General features: G+C 35.4%; 1 protein-coding gene across 7 annotated transcripts in view; it reads right to left on the reverse strand.

Annotated features, from left to right (window-relative positions):
* Window positions 1-21,298, reverse strand: part of CSMD3 (CUB and Sushi multiple domains 3) — a 1,186,048-nt gene that overhangs the window by 89,089 nt on the left and 1,075,661 nt on the right. For all 7 annotated transcript variants that reach the window (XM_070221725.1, XM_001915960.5, XM_070221729.1 and 4 more), the window contains 4 exons: window positions 20,930-21,107; window positions 19,367-19,512; window positions 3,855-3,935; window positions 2,783-2,896 (listed from right to left, as the gene is read on the reverse strand). In XM_070221725.1, coding sequence (XP_070077826.1) covers window positions 2,783-2,896; window positions 3,855-3,935; window positions 19,367-19,512; window positions 20,930-21,107 — 519 coding nt within the window. The remainder of the gene's footprint in view (window positions 1-2,782; window positions 2,897-3,854; window positions 3,936-19,366; window positions 19,513-20,929; window positions 21,108-21,298) is intronic.

Here is a 21,298-nt window from a genome sequence, read left to right on the forward strand (position 1 = left end):
TTCAGTTTTTACCTACCTCTCCAACTTTGTTTCCTGCTGGCCTTCCTCTGAAACAGAATGCTCCAAACACATTGGACAAACTACCTGTAGCTTTTTGTATGCTTCTATTTCCAATGCCCTTCTCTCATCTTCTGCATTTGAAATATTAGTGCATTTCAAGGCCAAGATCAAGTGTCTCACCCTCTGTGAAACACTCCTGAACCTTTCCTCCATCAATCTGAGCTGAATGGATGATTTCCTTCTTGGTGCCTCTGTAATGGATGCTTCTATTACTGCGGTTAGCAATTTTATGGCTATTATTGCCTTACATTTTTTGTCTCTCTTCCAAGGCTATGGTTATTGAAAAGCAAGTGCTATACCTTACTTAATATTTTGGCCCCAATGTTCTGAATTGAACAAATATTCCATATTACTTTTGAAAAACTGATATGATCCAATTTAATTTACTGCAATTTCACAAATTAACCTATGCTAATACTATCCAATACGTAGCAAGACTCCTGACAACCATCATGAATAAAAGCAAATATTTATTGATTGTCACTATGTGTTAGACACTGTTAGGCACCTTTTGTGTAATATCTCATTTTCTTGTCACAACAACTTTAAGAAGTGTGTACAATTTTTATCCCCATTATGCACATGAGGAAACTGAAGATCAGAAAGTTTAAAGTGCACAAAGTCTTACACATTCAGCTGGATGGACCCCATGTTTTTAACCACCACATGTAATCACCTGTTATATTTCCTTTATATCAAACTCTTTGAAGAGCACCATATTCAGAATTGCTTTCCACATTTTTAGTATGATGTAGAGAACTAAAGAGGATCCAGGGAAGAATAACAAAAATGATTGAGACCTTTTCAGGAAAAGAGAAAAAAAAACCCAAATAATTTAAAATAGACTAAAAACAATATAGATTAGTTCTAACAGATTCCAGATGAATGACTGTTTTAGCAAGCTTGTGAATTAATTCAATTAAACAAAAATGTAAAGTCAGCTTTTTAACTTAAGTGCCTGGTCAAATAATTAATATAGTAACTCTGCACAGACTCATTCTGAGGGATGATTTATTAACTTTTAGCTAGTATCTGAAGTGTTATTATGAGACAAAAACTTATTGTCTTTTTTTGTATTCTTCACAGCAGATAGAATAAAAAGAGCTGCAATTACTAGTCTATAGGAAATTCTGATTTTAGAACTAAGATATTGAAAGTCTGAGAGATGAGGACTGAGCAACAACTAAGTTATCTTGATTTTTTTATTAAATTTAAAAAAACTTATTGAATTGGGATACATAAATAGAAAACAGAAGTGTTGCCCTCCAAAAGCTCACATTGGGGTCAAGGAAGAAGCCCCGAGATGTAATCGCTCATTCACACCTTCCTGTGTCTGCCCAAGTTATTTTCCTATGAATAATCTCCCGAAAGTCTGCGACTCTATCTTTTCCATTAACATGTCTAAATATCTGAATATGAATCCTAAATAATCCTAAGTGGCCAAAGACTAGACTTCTATAAAGGAGGAAGTTGAATGAATGATATTTAAATATCAGGAATATAGGTGACGGATTTCAGAATAACCAACCAACTTCAAGATGTCCCTAAATCATTGACTAAGAGCAAGGGGAATTCTCACATTGGCACTGGTTTGTACCTCCAAACATGTCTTTCTTTTTGCTGCTGCAAAAGCCCTGCGTGAAAATCCTTCTATCTTCTTGTAAGGACTCCGGTGAGGTAGAAAATCAAGAGTTAATTCCTACTAACAGTATGTTTAGAATAATAAACAGAAGTTTTGTTTCAGGATCATTACAACAGTTAAGATACTGCACAGAAAACAGATTTCCAGCCCTCAGGAATAAACGCCAATGAAGGAAGTAATCCAAGAAAATATGGGGAGGGATAGCCAAGTTCAATTCAATTTTATTCAAATCAACCAATATTTATAAACAGTTACTATGAGGCACTGTTCTGTAGCAAGATATAATTCCTGAACATCAAAACTCTAGTGCATTATTCAAGGTCCACCATGGTCTTGCCCTTGCAACAGAATGAATTCCTTAAAGTCCATATCCCAGTATCTTTCTCTTCTACATTTTTGTATATACACTGGCCACTTGGACCACCTTTTCCCTATCTCTGTTCTATGAGAGTAAGTCTCACTTGTCATTTGAAATCCATGACTCAGGGAGCAATACCTCCATTAAGCTTTCCCTGTCCCATAAGCAGTTAAAAATTACATGATTCTATAGCCCCCTGGCCTGTTTCCTAAACAACGTGTTGCTACCACTTGTATGTCTGTCATATTTCTTATGCCATGTTACCTTCACAGCAGGGACCATTTGTAACTTGTTTTTGTTTGTTTGCTCATTTGTTTTTTCCTTAGATCCTCATACTTAACAGGTGCTCAATAAAATTTAATGAATCTAGTGGTTAGAACAGAAACTATTTCCAGGTAAAGGTAATCAACATTGGAGCTTTTATTTAAAGTGATTTCTCTTGTTTTTCACCTCCATTTCCACCCCTCCCTGAAAAAATAATTTAAATAAGTTGAACTGACTTTGAGATAAACTAGAAAAATTAAGCCTTGGAAGAATCAAAAATATTTAAAATTAAATCTGAGAAATAATGGACTGAAAAGTACCACATATGAGTTGTATAACTTTCAACATTATTGCCAGTTAAATATTTAATATTTATATGAAATAGATTTTTATCAATTTTGCCAGTATTGAATTAAGCATTAAAAAATTTAGAAATAAATAATCATAAGAATTAGTACCTTGACAAACCGGAGGTGCTCCATCCATCTGGAGTCGTTCTCCTAATCTGCATGTCAGAATTGCGTTACCAACCAAAGTAAATCCTGGAAGACACTGATACCTAATAATATCACCTATTAAAAAAAAAAGACAAAAAAGGTTTCAGATAAGCAACAAGGTAATGGTAAAAATGAACAGATGTTTCCATTGTAAAGCAGAATATTTTTTATTTCGGTCATTTTAATCAGTGTAAAAATTCTATAAGCAGGGATGATATTCAAAATATTGAATTACCAGTACTTCATGGGCACTGACCAATCAGAACTGAAGCCAAGAGCTGACTACCAATAAGACTGTACTGGTGCATACTCGTCAGATATAGGCTATAATAACAAGGAACTAATCTGGTTGTTACAGGTAAGATATTGATTAAAAATATATCAAGCAGTTAAAAGGATCCTTCGTTATTGCTAGTAAGATTAGATTTAAATTGCTTATGGAGATTTTCTTACATTTCTCAACCAAAATCAATATGATAATAATGATAAAAGTTTATTATGGCAACATTAAGATATCTTCTTGTCTTAGATCATTATTCAAACTGTGAGACATTATCAGGTTTGAATTTCAAACCCAGTTGTAAAAGGACTTCATTTGTTATCAAATTGAGTATGTATCAATGAGTCATTTTCAAGGATATGGAAATAAAGCATGTTTTCTAATACACCCTACACATCCTTCATTCTATGTACCAGGCTTGAGCCTGAATTCAAAGACCAGTAGTTAGAACTCCAGTGTCTAAAGGTGGTAAAAGAATGATTTCGAAGGAACTAGGGGACTATAGTTATATGGTTCAAATTCCCACACTGTTTTCTAACTGTATATCCTGGAAATACAGAATTCTCTCTTCTCGCCTAATACTCCTTTTCCTCTTTTCATGGCTGTCCATTCTTAAGAATTCTAAACAATCCCCATCAATCCAAGGAAAGAGGGTCTAAGACAGGATGCTTCTATTCTTTATTTTTGTTTCTTCTTAAGCAAATACCTCTGCTCACAGTATGTTTTCCTTGAAAGTAATTTAACAGACTTTACCTATTTCAAATTCATCATCTTCTGTCAAAATTTCCGCATTGGGTACAGGCGGTGGAGGTTGGCACACTCTCAGTTGATAGGCTATAAAAATAGACAATGTTTATTCCTTCTCTGAGCAGGTATATATACTCAAATATGTGGGAAAAAAATTATGCAAGCTTTATTGGTAAGAATCAAAATAAATTGTGGGATTTATCAAGTTTCAATTATTTATTTATTTTAAAAATAATGCTACATGATTGAGGGAAAATAAATCATTCCTTAGATGCCAAAATATTTTCCCGTGGTAAGAATATTTAACCTTTTAACCCCTTATTTCTTACCCTCATTTTAGTCTTTCTTGTTATGTGCTTCATAACACCTGCTATTTTCTTTCTTGGTGTGATCACAATTTGGAATTATATATTCAAGTGTGTTTACACACTCAATGCCTATCTTCCCCAAGGTTCATCACATCCCCTGCACCTAGCAAAGTGCCTGGCAGGCAGTTATAACTGCAAACAAGTATTCAATGCTTACTCTATTCCAGGAAATACTATAAACACTTTACTTACATTAACTCTATTAGCCCTCACAAAAACTTTATTTTATTACTTAATTTATGTGACTATTTCTATAATTATCCTTATTTTATAAAAAACTGTTAAAGAGACAAAGAATTTCTCCAAATTACACAACTATATTGTGGCAGATCTGGGATTTGAACCGAGTTAGTCTGGCTCCAGAGCCTTCCCTCATTATGCTAGCATGTTTATGAAATTTCTATTTGTTAAATTTCATATTTCTAATTATTTACATCACTTGAACGGGTCATCTCCTTAGAGTAGATAGATTACTATTTGGCATAATTTAAAGACCACCAAAAAGGGTCTCTGTGAATCTAAGCAAAATGACTACTAGCCCTATATAATATCCATATCACAGTCATTTGCTGGAGTAAAGCCATGTTCTCACTATGAATCTTTAAAAAATGTAATATACTCTTTTTCACTCAAGAAACATATTTTACACTATTATAAGTTTTGAAAAAAATATGTTTTATATACTTAATTTTATTACTTAAATGTAGGAGTCAATTTCTTTATGTAGCTCAACGTGCGGACAAAGAGAATGAGAGTTTAAAGACATAGCAACTTGTCTGAGATCGTGCAACCAGTACAGGGTTTAGCCAGGACTTTAGCCCATGTCCTCCACTTTCAAAGCCCATCCCTTCAATATTGCCCCTATTGTGAGAGCATTATGAGAGTACTGGGGAACATCAACTAGACTAGTTAAGGAAGACTACTGTAAAAGGAGATGAACGAGATAAATTTTAAAGAATAAGCTTTTCCCCTTCGGAACGATAATCATGGACATTAAAGCATTTCAGATGGAGGAGGAAACATAAGTTTGAGCACTGATTCATCATCATGTAACAAACAGCCGTTTGTAAGAGGTTAATAGGCTAGTAAACTTCCAGGTTACTAATGACAGAAAAAAGAGGAATCATTTTCAAAATGTAGACAAAGAAGGATGAATTTTAAAAAAAATTGTTTCAATTTCCTGTGGTAAATTGTTGTCTGTCTCTCCAAACATCTTCCTTCCAGTACTTTAACCTGCTTATAAATGCACTCGCTGTGTAGGGATGTTAATTTGCAAGTAAAACATCACTCCACATAGAAGGGTTACCACTAGAAAAGAGAAGACTTGCTGGAAAGAAGCCTAGGGCAGAAAAACATAACCTGGGTTTCTGAGAAAACGTTTAGTTGAAAGTAACATTAGGAATTTTGAAAATCATTTTCCTGGACTTACACCTTAAAAGAGGTACAATTATCAAGGTAAAATGTAATTGTGAGAAATGTTAAAGAGGCAAGAGAAAGGAGAGAGGAAGATACAGTGGTCCCTACATGGAGAAATCCTTATGAGACTATGCTTTAAAGGAGAACGTTTTAACTGATCTTAAGGTAGAAAAGAGCTCAGTTCAGAAGTTGAGAAGTGTAGAGATGCCCATATGTGTATTATTTTACTTTTGTTTGCCTCTAAATTTATTCTTAATCTTTGTGCTACTCATAAATTATTTCATTATTTTAAAGAAGTACATCTTTTTATCAATGAAAAATCCATAACTATTGTCATCTGTAGAACATGCTTAGAATGACCTAGATAATTAGGTTGCAGAGTTGAAAAGACTAGAGGTTGTAAATTATTGTTAATGAGGAATATGACGCTCAGAGATAATGTATTGTTTTCCGAAGACCACATGGCTACTGTGAGCCAAATTCCATCTTATTCATGTTCTTTACCTTTACCAGTAGTTTCATAAACTGTGTCCCTAGAGCCAAGGGGTCATCTTGGGGTCATGGAGGGTCTGAGGAGTTGTAATGCCCTTACCTCCCACCTCTACCTCAATAAGCGCAATTCTATTTTCATCGATTTTATATAGATTTGAATTCAGAATAAACTTTCCTTTGAACAAATTTTCTGCAGTCTCCACCTAAGTGCTTTCAGTGATTCTTTTGACTTATAGTTTGCCTTCATGTCTCAATCTTCAATTTTATATCACCCTGATAAACAGCACTTCTGAGCTCTTCACTGTCTCCTTCCCCTCACCCTTTACTGCTATTTTCTCATCACGGAACTCTGTTTTGTAGCACATGTAATCATGACTTGTTTCAAAATTTATTATCATTAATTAGCTCACTTTCCATTGTTTGTGTCTCCATCTAGACTTTAAGCAACATAAGGGCGGAGACCGTTTATCTACCTTTTTCACAATTGAGTAATTAGCTTCTGTCACTACTCTTATAATCCAACAAAGATTTGCTAAATAACATACAAAACACAGCATTCCAAAGGAAGAAAAGAGTCTGTAAACAAATAGTCTTCCCTAAAATGACTCAACTCTAAAATTGTAAATGGGGATAAAAGAGAGGCAATTGTGGGTCAGAGTGGTAGAGAATGGGATCTAAACAGGACCTGCTTGAGATGCTTTTCAAGGTTCAACTATGTAATTTTGATTACAGTGTAAAGGGGAAAGGGATAATGAAAGGATCTCCTTTGCATCTGTTTTTCTTTTGACTCTTGAAGACAAAGTACTACAAAACGTTAAATCATAAACAGCTTCCAACGATTCTGTTTTCAATCTTCATCAGCTTCTACTAGTTTATTCATTAAAATAAGTATAAAATTTGTCCAGTGTCTTTCCATTCTTGCTGACAACATTTCAGTGAAGACCCCTGTCATTTCGTATCTGTGTTCTGGGTTCAATCGTGTCCCCCCATATTTATGTCTTTCCTGGAACCTCGGAATGTTACTTTGAAACAGGATTGTTGCAGATGCAGTAAATTAAGCTGAGATAATGTAGAATTAAGGTGGGCCCTTAAACCAGTATGAGTGCCGACCTTATAAAAAGAGGAGACAGACACACAGGGAAGACATGTGATGATGGGGACAGAAATTGAAGTGATTTATCTACAACCTAAGGAATGCTAAAGATTTCCAGCTACCACCAGAAGCTGGAACAAGGCAAGAAAGGATCTTCACCTACAGCCTTCAGAGAGAGCATGGCTCTCTCGACATATTGATTTCATACGTCTAGCCTCCAAAACAGTGAGAGAAAAAGATCTCAGATTGCTTCAGCCGCCTAGTTTGTGGTACACTGTTACAGCAGCCCTAGGAAATGAATAAAGCTGTATTATTAAATTGGTCTACAGGATGTTCCTTGCCTTCTGCGTCTCTCTGGTACAATCCTTCCTACACTCAAGTGAAGTGGTAGAAGGGAATTAAGACATTATTTACGTGGAATCCACTGTGTGCAAAGGACTCTGCAAGGTACTTTACATGCGTTATTTCACTTAATCACCAAATTACTACATCAAGATATGTGTAAATATACCCATGTTGCAAAAAAGTATAGTAAATTTCAGAATGGTTGAATTATCTGCCCAGTTCAGAGAGTCAGAATCTGAACCAAGTTCTGCTTGAAAACCAAGCACATTTCCCCCCACATTTACAGACAAATTAACCTGGATTGGAGAATTACTTTGATTCTGCCATTTCCTTATAATCAATTTACAGTGGCTTTTCATAGCCTACAGATTAAATTTATAATCCTAGACAAACCAAGTTTATTACCTTAATTCTCACCAGCTCCTCATCTGAGATGTCTGCTATATTTCACCTCAATTTTCCCAGTTCCCTTGTATTTGCCATGTTAATTCCATACGTCACACTGTTACTTTTGACAACCTTGCCAGCCTGGAAATTGGCATCATAGCACTTAGCATTTAGTGTTCTACAGTCTCGAATTGTTCCACCCTTATTCATGAATGCATTAGTTCTTGTTTCATGTTTAGCTTGTGTGGGACTGTTGTGTACAGATTTACTTTTCCTATAATGTCTAGCACAGTTCATTTTGTTGTTTATTAAATATGTATTATTGAGGGCCTACTACATGCCAGACACCACATCATATGTGCCGGGAATGCAACAGTGAATAAAGCAGACACAATCCTCCCCTTATAGGCACTAACTGTTGGTGAGAAAGATATCAACCAAATAATCTAATTAATGAGTAGAGTTTAACTAGTTGAAACAATGTGTGTGTGACTGCGTGTGTGTGTGTGTGTGTGTGTGTTGGGGAGAGAGATGACACAGAGCAGAGTAACCCAGGCAGAGTAATCAGCAAGTGTAAAACCAGCAAAGAGGAAGGCCAGGTGTGCTTGGGTGAGAGAGCCCACAGTGAGTGCGAAGGGATGAGAAAGAGGGGTAAGCTGGGCTAAATCCAATGGGAGTCTATGAGCCAGGTTCAGGATTTGTTTGTTTTAATCTGAGGCCAATAGGAAGCCTGTGAAGAGTTTTAACTGGGAGTAATGTGATCAAATTTCTCCTTAAAAAATAACTCTAGCTACAGTGGGGAAAATAAACACAATTGGAAGAGGACAAATGTAGATACACAGAGACTAGTAGAGAGTCCATATTGCAGCTGGTATTAAAGAAACAATTGTTGATTGATTCTAAAAAAACTCACAAGTATCCCCAAATGACTTGACATTTAATTGTCTTGATTATGATTTCCAAGGGCCTCCAACTTTGTTTAATTAACTTCAGCTCCATCAAATAACCAGCTTTTATTTTTAGCTGCAAATAAATAGATAGTTCCCCTCCTCTACTTAAAGTTCACATACCCCTGATTTGTCGTATCACCCACCTATGATGCCATTCTCACCCCACAAAAACATATTAAACCACATCTCTTCACTTTCTCATCATAAATTTTGAAAAATCAAACCTGCCTACAACCTAACCCTTATCATAGTCTCTTCTATTCCCTATCAACATAGCTCTCAAATGGTTGATGGTGTAACATTTGATAACTTGTCTAAACTTTATGTTCTATACAATATTATTTTTATCTACCTTGCTTTCTTGAAGCCTGTCCTCTTATCTCTTTTATAACTTTGTCCTCAGATGACTAAAATAGAGACATCTTCACTGATCGCGCTACCTAGAGTTAACCTCTTGCATTTACTCTCTTTCAGATCTCTCTATTTTCTCTTTGGCAATTTTCATAATCTGTAAGGATTCTTTGTTTAATGTTTATTTTCTCGCACTAGAATGTAAGCTGTGTGAGAGCAGGGAGTTCTGTTTATCTTATTGACTGCTAACTCCTCAGGTCATAATACAATACCTGGCATAGCAGCATTCAATAAATATTTGCTGAATGCTAGAAAAATGGAAGAATGAGTAAAAAAGCATGTACTAAATACATTCTTATGAAATTGAGTATGGACTTGGTCCAGAAGCTCTGGGTTTAAATCTTGTTTCTAATGTTGAGAAATTGGAAAATCTTGGCAAGTTACTTACTCTCTGCCTCACTTTCCTCCATTTGTAAAATAGTAATGATAATAGTAATAATTTTATGCCACCTCAATGGGTGGTTATAAGGAACAAAATGTTTATATATGCAAAGTATCTGGAGCAGTACCTGTACATAATAACTACTCCATAAGGGTAGGCTCATATTATAGCAAATTGGAATTCCATTCCTTCAAGATATTTGGTGTTCAGAGATGAACAAGAACATTTGGTAAAACATTAATATTTTCTCATTTTCCCAAGTTTCACATTTTATTCCTGAAGGATTTTTTTTTTAATAATGGTTTTTGGTGAGGAAAGTTGGCCCTGAGCTAACATCTGCTGCCAATCTTCCTCTTTTTTTCCTCCCCAAAGCTCTAGTACATAGTTGTATATCCTAGTTGTAGGTCATTCTAGTTCTTCTATGTGGGTTGCCGCTACAGCATGGCTTGATGAGCAGTGTGTAGTTGGCGTCTAGGGTCCTAACCAGTGAACCCTGGGCTGCTGAACCGGAGCGCATGAACCTAACCATTCAGCCTCGGGGGTGGCCCCCGCTGAAAGACATTTTGATTTAGCAGTTACTGAAATAATTATGAGCAAGGTTTAGGCATATTATCTAGGTTGGTAGGAGCAGGGTATAATCAGGCAATGGTGTAAGGTGTGATGCATCAGACATGTAGCAACTGACGGCAACGATGGGGAATTAAACACAGCTGCTCCACCTCTATTTCTGAAGATGTTTCTATCAAACCAATAAACATCACTGAAATATATATTTTCCAATTTGTGTTGGGGAGTAATTACTTTTGTGCGCAAATGAGCCTGATCTACTATTTACTCTGGAAGCAGACTTCCTGTGATCAAATCTTGGCTCTGCTACTTGCTAGCTCTATGACCTTAAACAAACTGCCAAGACTCCATGCTTCAGTTTTCTCATCTGCAAAATAAACATAAAATTAGGATTGAGTTAATACACTGTAAAGTGCCTAGAATAGCACCTGACATATATTATCATTTCAAAGGGAGAGTACATTCCCTGTCTGGCAAGGGTTAACATGAGCATGGCTGCTGTGACGGCAGTTTTGTGCTGAACGCATATAATCTCAATCTGACATGACCTTACTCACAACGCGATGTCATTCAAACAGCTATCATCCACGTGACTTCCCTGAACACATCAAAATACTCACTTTATTTCTATTCTGATTTAAATTGGATATACTTTGAAAATGCTGATTCTTTATATGTTTTACATTCTCTATATTGTACTGTATTATAAACTCCTGGGGTTCAGCAACTCATTTTACAGTCATGTATAACGTATGCTGTACATGTTGGTGGTCTCAAAACTGCTAGCACAGTGCTCTAGAAATCATGTTCAATAAATACTAAATGATAACTAATTGAATTAAAACAATATCTCATCCTCTATAATGTATATACTTTTGTTACTTTGGAAGAAAATAAACGTGTCTAACATGAATATACCTAATATTGTATGAGTTGGAATCATAGATTCTTTGAGCTGGAAGTTACTTCATAAATCACCTATTCTAATCTCTTTATTTTGGGGGTCAGGGGCCAGAAAGAGGAGGAGACTAGAGAAGTGAAACGGCGTAGACAAGGCCACACATCCAGTAACTTGCAGAACTGAAACTTTTAAATTGAGTCTTCTAAATTTTACGTAGTATAAGCATATATTTCAGTCCTTGCTTTTCATGGATTGTTCCATTTAGAAACAGCTGTATGGTTATGAACATTAATAAAAGAAAAGCTACATAAAATGGATATTTACACATTAAAAATACACCTTTTTTTTTTGGAGGAAGATTAGCCCTGAGCTAACTGCTGCCAATCCTCCTCTTTTTGCTGAGGAAGACTGGCCCTGAGCTAACATCTGTGCCCATCTTCCTCTACTTTATACGGGGGATGCCTGCCACGGCATGGCTTGCCAAGCAGTGCCATGTCCGCATCCAGGATCTGAACCAGAAAGCCCCGGCCACCGAAGCAGAATGTTGGACCTTAACCACTGCGCCACCGGGCTGGCCCCTTAAAATACACTTTTGATCTAAATCTTTATTCTCTTTGGAAGATTAATTTAATTGACATGCCATTCAGCTTTAAAACACCATTTACTATTTAATAACTACATGAAGGCATCATATTCTACATGATAGTGTCTTTTGAGGATAACTGTTGTTTGAATAGTGTCCTGTTTTCATTCAAATCTGTATAGATGTCTGGCTCCTGGTCTAACAAATTTGCTTCTTGAATTCACTTTAAGGTTTGATTCTGGCAATATTTTTTGGTTATTTTTAATTTCCTATTTTATTTGTAATGAAACATCCAACCCAATTCCAGAAAAGAATGCTGCATTTATCTGCTTCAGTTAAACTGAGCTACTAAAGGTTTCTTCTAAAAAAACCCCAGAATGCTGGCAAATTGCCATTCCTTCTCTAAACCAAATAGCCTGAGCGCACAACTTTTCTGCCAAGTAAGGACACAGTACTTCTTACAGAGGGAAAAAAAAAAATGTTCTATGTTCCCTTATAAACATTCAGCTCTCTATAACCACTAGTGCACTTCTGTGATGACCCAGATTAGTTCAGGCATGATAATTTCATGATTTGGGGAAGATTTAGAGGAGGAAAAACATTGATAATTACATGTTCAATTATGCAATTTTGGTAATGTTATTTCAAAAGTTATATAAAATAAGTTTAAGCAGCTCCACTTGAAAGCAGAGTTAGGAGTATTTAAATAAATGCTCTTTCAGTTCTAATTAAGAGGGAAAAATAATACACAATTTTTTTCCATTTTTGAGAAAATCTGCTAGTGAGTTGACATAAGCCATACAAGGTAAGTTTCAGCAGTGCTTACAAATATCACTTTTGCTTCATTAATATTTTATAATCAGTTTGTTTCTCTGCCTATATAAGGGAGAATCCTAGAAATCAAGGGAAAATGGTCATCCCTGGATTTACAGATGAGACGAAGAAAGTCTCTATGATGAGGAATGGTTCAACAAGAGGTCACAGCTGATATTTCCCTAGAGATGGAGTAACAGAAGTATAGGAAACAAGTTTATTGGGAAATCTCCTGAATTATTCATAAGATAATTCCAATATCCGTGGCATGAATTGACTTCTCCATATTCAGGTAGCTAATTGAAAGTATCCTGCCTTAGTACTGAGCCCAGTGGAATCTGTGAGCCAATGGTCTCTTCTCAACATGGTTGAGTTACTGGATACTGAGCATATCAGCAATGACCATTTATTCTTTGTCAGTCTCTATTTTCCCCTCCCTGTTCACTACCATAGTTTGGTTTGCTTTTGGCTATAAAGGAACATGCTACAACTATCTTTAACTATCACTTTAAACTATTCTGCCATTTGAAAAGAAAAGAAAACAAAACAAAACACAGCTCCTGTGTGCTGTCAGCTTGGAGCTGGCCTGGTTCTAACTAATAGGCCATGATTTTCTACTGTTGACCATAAACAATTTCACTAAAAACTAACAACAGATATGATAACTTTTTGACCCTGTGGAACAAGACAAAAACAAGACCTCTCCATAATCTTATCTGAGCACAGAAAAAAACAAGAACACTATCCACATTACCAAAATGACCAAGATTCTTTTATCTCAGCTAGTATGAGCAAATGAGGCTTCCATACCAATTATACTCTTAGGTGTGTTCCATTCCTCCCACCTTTTAGAAAAAAAGTATTAAGATATCCACTTATAGAACAGCTCCAATTTTCTGACAGCATACAATCCAGAGGAAAAGCATGCTTCCCTAAACCTTTCTAGAACCATCTTGCACAACCCAAATCCTATAGTAAGCCTCTTCTACTCCCCTTTTACTGAGATGCCACAGGGTCCCTCATGGTGTGTTGTCTTACTTGTTACAATGAACCAATAAACCCAACTTTGTTTAACTAAAGGTGTGTTCCCAAGGGACTTTGGCTTGAGGGGACTGACAGCAAGATATTGTAGAAAATAAATATCATAACTTATCAATGGATGTGCACATACAGCAAAATGTCAAAACACAGTAAGCAATTTTGGCCTGACTTTTAGTCATATAAGTAATCACTAAGTAGTCACTTAAGTAACAGCAAAGTCACTATCTTTTCCTCATAACAGTTTTACCAGTTTGGTTTTTTTAACTTCGCCACTTCGTATATACATATATACATATAATCACATTATGTCCATAGCCCCCAGGCTCTCTGGACCTCAAACAAATCAAACAATGAAAGGAGGTCAGGTCTTTAGGTTATGTGAGGCAAAGTGGTCACATAGTTCACAGCAAAGGTGATTTATGCTTTATATAAAATGTTTCCTTATATTTGCAGCAGTCTCTTTTAGGACGAGACTTCGTAGAGTTAAATATACTTGTCCCCAAATACAGCATTTATTGTAAAGGCAACATAATCTTAGAAGATGACCTAAAAGACAGTGCAGGCCTTTTAAATACATTTGTTAAAAATAACCTGAAAGTCAATACATAATCAACTCATTCTTTCACAGATGTACCAGTAATATAAAACAGTAGATGACATGAATTATTGTTATGCTCACTATAAAAATCTTCTTTATATAAACTGAAGTTCCCTACTACTTTAATATTAGAAAAAGAGCTGCCCTGAATAATGGATTTAAACATTAAAATGATACTTTCTGTTTTGAATTAATAAATATATATTTTGGCTATACTATAGTCTCCTAGTTGTTTGGGATGGTAAAGTCAGACTCGCAGTAAAACTTATTTTCTCTTCATATAGTGACCATAGCACATTTTGAAAACTATAAAGAACAATATACTAAGTTGTGATAAACCTACCAACATACCATTGTTAGTTTGTACATCCTGGGTAAGAGAAGCACTAAAATGTTTGAAGCTCTAAGCTGTAATTAGGTAGGGTATTTTCTAGAAAATGAGATGACCTATCATCTTGCTAAAAATGAAAATCACTTTTGCTGAATTTTTAGAGAAAAGTTATATTTACCTGCCATTAAATATAACCAATGCATGAGATAATCAGCTTAGGACATTGCCTGGCACTTAGTAAGAACTCAATATATTTTAGCTGTTATTATTATTGCCGTTGTCATTATTTAAAAGAGGTCATTCTTTGGAGTCAGATAGATGTATTTTGAATTCCAGGCAGCCCTTCTATTTATTAGTTCTCCTCTGGCTTTATATAGGCTTCAAATTTTTTCACTCAGTTCTTTCATTATTAAAATGGGGATAATAATACTTATCTTGCAGAGTTGTTACAAAAATTAGCAATAACACATAGAAAGCCTCTAGCATAGTGCCCAGCATATTAAGTTTTCAGTAAATGGTAGCTATTGCTATTATAGTGACTATTATACAAAATCAGTGTCTGCAAAAACAGACAGTTAAAACAGGTTTTGTGAAAATTACTTTCCTGGAGTAATTGATTAGGACTGATATTGTTATTATTTATGACCAAGCCAACCCCATCTTGACTGTATAGCAGATATCAAGAAAATTCAGCTTTTACTTTAGGGAATTATAATTATGGCCACAGAGAGAGACAAAAACATTTCCTCAGATGAAGAAGAAAAATAATATCTAAGATAAAGTGCTTCCACATTTATGCCTGTCCTATTTTTTCATTGCACAGGACTTTCATTTTGCAAAGCTTTTTATGAATGTTATTTTTGATCATGAAAGGCTTTATGAAGGTGATGTTTTATAAAAGAGAGATGGCTGGCTGGATCTCATAAAGGAAGTCAGGTTATAGAGGGAAAAAAAAACAAAACCTTTTTTCCCTTTTCAAACATATTAAAAATATATTAATAAATAAAACCTAAATGATCAATGTGACCTTAAGAAAATATTTGAAAAGATTGATCCGTCCAGTAAATAAAATAAATACACAAGTTCTAAGAAAACCATTTGTGACTTATAGGGTAGGGCATAACAGAAGGAGCTATTGAATCAATAAGAGAATTTAAAGAAAGCTGCGTGGGGGAGTAAAGTATTTTAAGCTTAGGCATACTCAGTAGCCTTAAAATAAGTGTTAAATAGTGAATTATCTCTCTGGCTTATTTATTAAAAAATACTAAATGACTTGATCAATTTTTTTACCATTATGAGAGCTCATTTTGGCACTAAGCTGTAGCTACTGAATATAGGCCCAGGATATGAATATTATATTTATAGTTGTATTAAATTGTACTAATGCTAATTTGAAAACAGGCGTCTTTTCTGTTTCTGTGAGGAGGGATGGGCATACATCTACATAATTGTATAGTGATCGTTTTAAAAGTTATCACTACTACATCTCAAATAAACTCAAACAACTTTTTAAAAAGAATCTGAACACACTCTTCCCACTATAAGACTAAAATATTATTAAGCAATCAATCAGTCAATAATAAAAATACAAAACGGTTAAGAAGCAGAAACGTGATCTGTGTCCTCAAAAAAAGCACTCACTGTTATTAAACTCACAAGGCTTATTAAACAATACACTGTACTGTAACTAAGTTCTCAAAAGTTTGGTAAAAAGAGTAACTGCAGGGGCTGGCCCCGTGGCCGAGTGGTTAAGTTCGCGCGCTCCGCTGCAGGCGGCCCAGTGTTTCGTTGGTTCGAATCCTGGGCGCGGACATGACACTGCTCATCAAACCACGCTGAGGCGGCGTCCCACATGCCACAACTAGAAGGACCCACAACGAAGAATATACAACTATGCACCGGGGGGGCTTTGGGGAGAAAAAGGAAAAAATAAAAAAAAAAATCTTAAAAAAAAAAAAAAGAGTAACTGCAATCAAGGAGAAGATGGTAGTGATCCCCATGAGTTCAAATTATCAAGAAATGGAGCAAATGGGACTTAAGATGGGGAGGCTCAAAGAACAAAGGTGAGAAAAAAAAAAAACATTTAGGAATGGAAGTGCAGAAGGCAGGGAGAGAACGAATTTGTCTAGAGTCAGAGGAGGCACTGGGGAGTAAGGTTCAGTGAACTGGATTATGGGGCAGTTTTATTTGATTACTGAAGGCATCATGCAGTCTTGAAATGGTGAGTAGGGCTGAAAGCAGAGCTCTAGGAAAATTACCCGACTAGGGCTGGTAGATGTAAGGCATCTGTCAATTTTTAACGTGAGCCCTGGCTACATTCCCAAATTTCAAGGTTATTTTAAGGTTTGGGTAAAATTTCCAGAGATGTATACACTCAAATGTTAGGCTTCTCTAGACTCTGGCAATTGTGCCTTATTATGAAATTTAAAGTATAAACATGAATAAAAATAAATGCTCTACTAGAAAATTTTAAAAGTGAGAGGAGATACAGTAAGAAAAGGAACATTTCCTGAACATCCACTCTGCCAGGCACTATACTAACTGCATAGTACCCATTGTCTCCAATTCTCATACCAACTCTGCAATGTGACATTAATAATAGTATTAATGACAGCACTTACTTGGTTTGAGCTATACAAAATTGTCAATATTCAGCATTTTTTTAACCAATACTTTCATATGGTTCAACCTAACATATGGTAGTAATTGGAGTAATTTCTATATATACAGTCTCTCATTAATCCTCTCAGCAATCTTACCATATTGTTTTATAGCTGAAGAAAATGGAGACCAAAGGGTAAACTGTCCAAAGTTGACTGGAAAACAAATTGCTAAACCAATAGTTGGTCATATTTATTCCTAAACCAATTCTATTTTTATTATAAATAACTGAAAACCTAGTTACAAAATTCAGGTGAAACATATTTTGGAATGAGAATATATGTATATACATTCTTGTAAGTGTCTATGTAAATCCATACTCATATTTTATGTGTATATCATAACATTCTGTCGTCTTTTTAGTTTCTATATGAATACACACACACACACACACACACACACACAACTTTTTATCTGAAAATATTTCCCCTTTGAAATGTCTCCCAAGTTTTATAAGAATTTTGCAGTCTCTATAAGGTTATCTTATGGATATCTATAGTCCATCAGTGAATAGTCCCTTTTTTATCACTTGTTCAGGAAGGACACAAAACAATAAAAAATTATGCAGGGATCCATGAGGAGAGGAAATATACAAAACACAGTTCAGCAACCATTTCATCTTTTGACCTTAACTATGATATAATTTATTGCTTCGCAAATTATGACTATCTATGAAAGTAATAAGCCTATTGTTGCAGTCTTAAACTGTACCTATATACTGCCAGCATCAATGACCAATTTAGTAAAAAAGGCAAATGAGTAATTAAAAAATAGCCTGAATAAAACTAATGTAACTGAATGCCCCATTTTCTACTGGGATGTCCTGGAGCATACGTGCAGTTCTGGCAGCTGTGGGCCGCCAGAGAAGCATGAATTGCATACCATCCCTTGGCTAATAAGTGCTGAAATTAAGTAAATCAAATATTTTCTGGTCTATTCTCTGACTATTTCTAGGCCTGATGTGCTTTACATGTTTTTGAGTATAACCATATTTGACTTACAATATTTTTCATGGAATTTAAGCTTTGAGTATCAACGATTTCCTGGAGTCAAAAAAGATGAAAACATTAAATTGTATATCAGTATAATGGAGAAAGTGCATGTTCATCTTGCAAATTTTCATACAACTTTTGCAAATTTAATTTAGAGTTTACTGATCCTGTGAAATACTCATGGAATCGGTCTGACAAAGCCATACAAAGCAAAATGCGTTTTATGAACTATGGTCATAGCAGATAAAGGATATAATCATTAAACATAAATAAACATTTCCTTATTTATAATGGAATACAATCAATTTGAGATAAAAGGAAAGTTTTTAAAAACTCTGTGAGGGGCTGGCCCCGTGGCCGAGTGGTTAAGTTCGCACGCTCCGCTGCAGGTGGCCCAGTGTTTCGTTGGTTCGAATCCTGGGCGCGGACATGACACTGCTCATCAAACCACGCTGAGGCGGCGTCCCACATACCACAACTAGAAGGACCCACAACCAAGAATATACAACTATGTACCGGGGGGGCTTTGGGGAGAAAAAGGAAAAAATAAAAAAATCTTAAAAAAAAAAAAAAAACTCTGTGAAACCATCTGAACATTCTTTCAAAAATTCAATGTTATGAAGACAGCACCCAGAATAATTCTATACAGAGAATTAAAATTGAAACTCTTCATAAATTATTCCACAGGAGTAAAAGCCATGAACTTAATGATCTGGAACAGTCACTTAAAACTGTAGGATTCTAGAATAGATACAGTTTTGAAACAAGTGTCTAAATGAATGAGTAATATGACCTCAAGCATAAAGATATTGGATGCTAATTTTAGAAGACTCACAGCAAGTTGAATAGACTGAACATTTTGTGTTGAAAAATCTATTGATGTCTCAAAATTACACGCAATAAAATATGAACAGCTGGTTCTCTTTTATCGGTTTCCATGCAAAAATGATTATTTTCTACTGGGTAATTACTGACTGATTTATTTCCTATTTCCTTTTGCTTGCATTTTAATGCCCCTAAATGCTTAAAAGAAGTCATTCTTTGCAAGTAAATGCATTTGAAGTGATAAAAAAAGTGTCAAATTTTAATACCTTTTCAATCACTGGTTAAATATATATTACATTCAATTTTTCCAGGACAATTTTAAACAGTGACTAACGAAATAGGAACTCTGAGATATTACTAACCGTGATAACTGAGCACAAAAAAGCCACTTGTTGTGAAATCACTGTGGAATTTGATTAGAATCTGATTTGAAGTGCTATAGACTGATTCCAGAGCAGTATTGCCACTGAACTGCCCAATCTGAGGTGAGTTTTGGTCTGGTCCATCCCTATTAGAGAGAGACAGAGCAGGGAGGGGAAAAAGAGAAATTGAGATTGATTTTTTTGGAGAGTTTTGCACAAAGTTTAATGAAAGTATTACATATGGCATGATAAAGGTGTGGTAGATGAAATAACCAATGAGCACCAAATCATATCAGTATATTTTATGTTTATTTAGGTGATAACGTATTTAAAAATGTGAAGTGCAAAAACAGATCATGTTTTTACCTAAATGAAATGCACCTATATTAGTTGTAATCGATTATGTTTTCTTTGGTTTACTGACCACAATCCAGATTCTCCCAAATGCTTGAAGTTTGCCCTTGTTTTATTTTCCTCAAAACAATCTTGAGAATCATAGACTGTTAAATTTAGAAGGAATCTTAGAACTCACACAGCAATTAACCAATTGTCAATAATTACATTCAGAGATTTTCTTTATAACTTTTTTTTTGGGGGGTGAGGAAGATTGTCACTGAGTTACCATCTGCTGCCAATCTTCCTCTTTTTGCTAGAGGAAGATTGTCACTGGAATAACATCTCTGCCAATCCTCCTCCATTTTGTACGCAGGATGCCACCACAGCATGGCTTGATGAGTGGTTTGTAGGTCCATGCCTGGATCCAAATCCACAAACCCCAGGCTGCTGAAGCAGAGCTCGTGAACTTAAAACCACTATGCCACCAGGCTGACCCCCAACATATTTTTAAAGATGTTTCAGTTGACAGGATAATAACAATGTAAACATAATATTTTGCAACAAAGAATTATGACAGAAATCCAATGGTTACATTAAATAATTGTGATTTCAATATGGGCTTTTAAATTTCACTGGTTTTGGGGGCCAGCCTAGTGGCATAGTGGTTATGTTCACGTGCTCCACTTTGGCGGCCCAAAGATCATGGCTTGGGATCCCAGGCATGGACCTACACACTGTTCATCAAGCCATGTCGTGGCCATGTCCACGTCCTACATACAAAATAGAGGAAGATTGGCAGAGATTTAGCTCAGCAACAATCTTCCTCACTTCAAGCAAAAAGAGGAAGATTGGCAACAGATGTTGGCTCAGGGCCAATCTTCCTCACCAAATAAATAAATTTCACTGGTTTTGTAAATAGAGAACTTTCTTGCCTTAAACTTCCTCTGATATGAATTCCCTGGTTTTGCACATTAATTTAATAATAAACCACTATTTTCTCACCCATAAAGTTTTTGTTCTAAGAGTTTAGCTACTTCATGGGCAAATAAGTCAAAACCTATTTCTTTTCTTTGTCTCATTCTACAACATATATACTGTCACCCTCAGGTACTCACATCAATTCAAATAGATGGCAATTTGTACAGAGGATTGTGACATATTTTTATCCCTTCCTTGTTTCACTGTTATATACAGTTGAATCAATCAATAACAATGGTCCTGACTTACCACACAGTAATGAAATCATAGATTGGTTCTGTTTGAAGGACTGTAAAATTGATATAGATTCCATTCCCAGGAGGTACTCTTACAAGCCAAAAACAGTCTTGAAAGTTTGGATATTCATCAGGATACCCAGGAGAATAAATGGTGCCATTCATTGCAGTTATATTCCCTCCGCAAAGAGCTACAGAAAAGATTCAAAACAAAATGTTAAAATAAAATAACAATAGACTGATTTTAGAGAAGAGAAACATTGCATACCCCTTAAGCAGTATAAAATACATCTATGTCATGTTTTTACCTCAGTTAAGGTATATAAAATGAAGCTGGCAACCATGAACGTAATATAGTCAGTTTTTATTTATTTTTCATTGT

Source organism: Equus caballus, chromosome 9, assembly GCF_041296265.1.
Source record: "Equus caballus isolate H_3958 breed thoroughbred chromosome 9, TB-T2T, whole genome shotgun sequence".
Classification (NCBI taxonomy): domain Eukaryota; kingdom Metazoa; phylum Chordata; class Mammalia; order Perissodactyla; family Equidae; genus Equus; species Equus caballus.